Here is a 1591-nt window from a genome sequence, read left to right as displayed (position 1 = left end):
TTCTCTTTGTTTATTTTAGGTTTTTAGAAATAAGTTGGATATTGTTGTCGATGTTGCAAGAACACAACGGCGTGACAAAAACAGAGAACTCACATGCAAAGTCATATTTGAGTGTGACAACTTCTGGATCAACACGAATTGTAAACTTTGTGATGTTTGATGAAATTGTAAACTGTTTTTTAGTGGAGTTTTTGTTTGTGTTACCTACACACAACACTTGACTAGTCTCTTTGTTGACTTCAATCTGCTCAGTGTCTGAATTCAAGTCTATCACAGTTGAAGAAACACAAACACCGCTTTGGAAAGAAACAAAGTTAATGTTGGATATATTCATTGCAAAGAGTGTTGTTGTCTTTACAATTTTGTGTGTGTGGAGTTTGTTGAAAATGTTTTTGGTTACAACGACAAGTGATACAATAATACTATCAAAACAATAAGAACAAACAAAAAATGCAACAATTATGACCGACCAAACAGCACGTGACTCACACAACGTGCCATATTTGATTGGAGAGTACCAGAATGAACACTTTGAACACTTTGAATTGTTGATTTCTTTGCATTTTGATATTTGTGAGATACAACCATTGTTTGTTACAGCAGCTTTGTTTACTATGTTGTTACACGATTTGTCTGTAAAAAAACAAATTATACAAACCGTCCAAGTTCGTTTCAATAAAAAAAAAGAAATCAGTATATTGTGATAAATAGTTATTTAATGTAAATTATAACATATATTATTAATATAGTCTGTCCATTAACTTTATTTATTTTTTGTCAATAATTAATGTTCCCAATTAACGGGAAAAATAAGCATCAAAAAGGATATTATAAATATAATTATTTAAAAACTATATAACCAATAACACAAACAATAACATAAATAAAATTTAGACAATTTGACCAATCATTTTCAACATTTAAAAGTGAATAAATACAGTCAATTTGGTGATAAAATTGAACAAAAAACGAAAAAAAATATCGCTAACAAACTAAAATAGAAAAGTAGAAGTATTTTCAAAATTTAATGAGTTTATAAACTGGTTGTCTGAAACTTCAAAACTCTTATTCCTCGACGCTTACAACACTTTTTCTTTCTATGATTTTCGTTGTTTTATATTTTTCATTTCAATTGTTTGATTCATTGTTGTGTTCGATTGTTTAATGTGTTTGCTAACATGTTTTTAAACACACCAACATCGTTTTTTTGTTTAGATCGCGTACCTAATAAATCGTTAAATTTGTTTTTGTAACAAAGCACCGTTTCTTTGTTTTAAGCGTGAATCTTTGACAATCAAATTTATTGTTTTTTATTGTTTTTGATGTAATTTTTAAGTTGTAAAAAAGAAAAAAAAATCAACCAATCATAATTGATAATTGAGGTTGATGGAATAAATAAGATTTTTGGACAGACTTTAATTATATATCATATATATTTAAATAATTCATTTATTCAAATAAATTATTAGATCCAATTCTTATTTAAATTTTTACATTTATTATATTTTAAAAATATATTCTTCATTTCAACTAAAAACACTGATAAAACAAAGAAATGGAAGAAGTAAAAGCGCAAATTAAAAACGTAACA

The 1591-nt window shown here is 26.7% G+C and overlaps 1 protein-coding gene across 1 annotated transcript; it reads right to left on the bottom strand.

Annotated features, from left to right (window-relative positions):
• Positions 1-10: 10 nt before the first annotated feature.
• EIN_366820 (hypothetical protein) lies at positions 11-1368 on the bottom strand (the record flags this gene model as incomplete). Its single annotated transcript, XM_004255343.1, has 5 exons — positions 11-633; positions 861-984; positions 1064-1087; positions 1199-1266; positions 1362-1368. The coding sequence occupies 5 exons, from the start codon at positions 1366-1368 to the stop codon at positions 11-13; spliced, it is 846 nt and encodes a 281-aa protein (XP_004255391.1).
• Between the last annotated feature and the right edge of the window lie 223 nt (positions 1369-1591).

This window comes from Entamoeba invadens, assembly GCF_000330505.1.
Source record: "Entamoeba invadens IP1 unplaced genomic scaffold scaff_1105074725603, whole genome shotgun sequence".
NCBI lineage: Eukaryota > Evosea > Mastigamoebida > Endamoebidae > Entamoeba > Entamoeba invadens.
The sequence above is the reverse complement of the archived record's forward strand: the minus strand, read 5'-3'. Positions and strand labels throughout refer to the sequence as shown.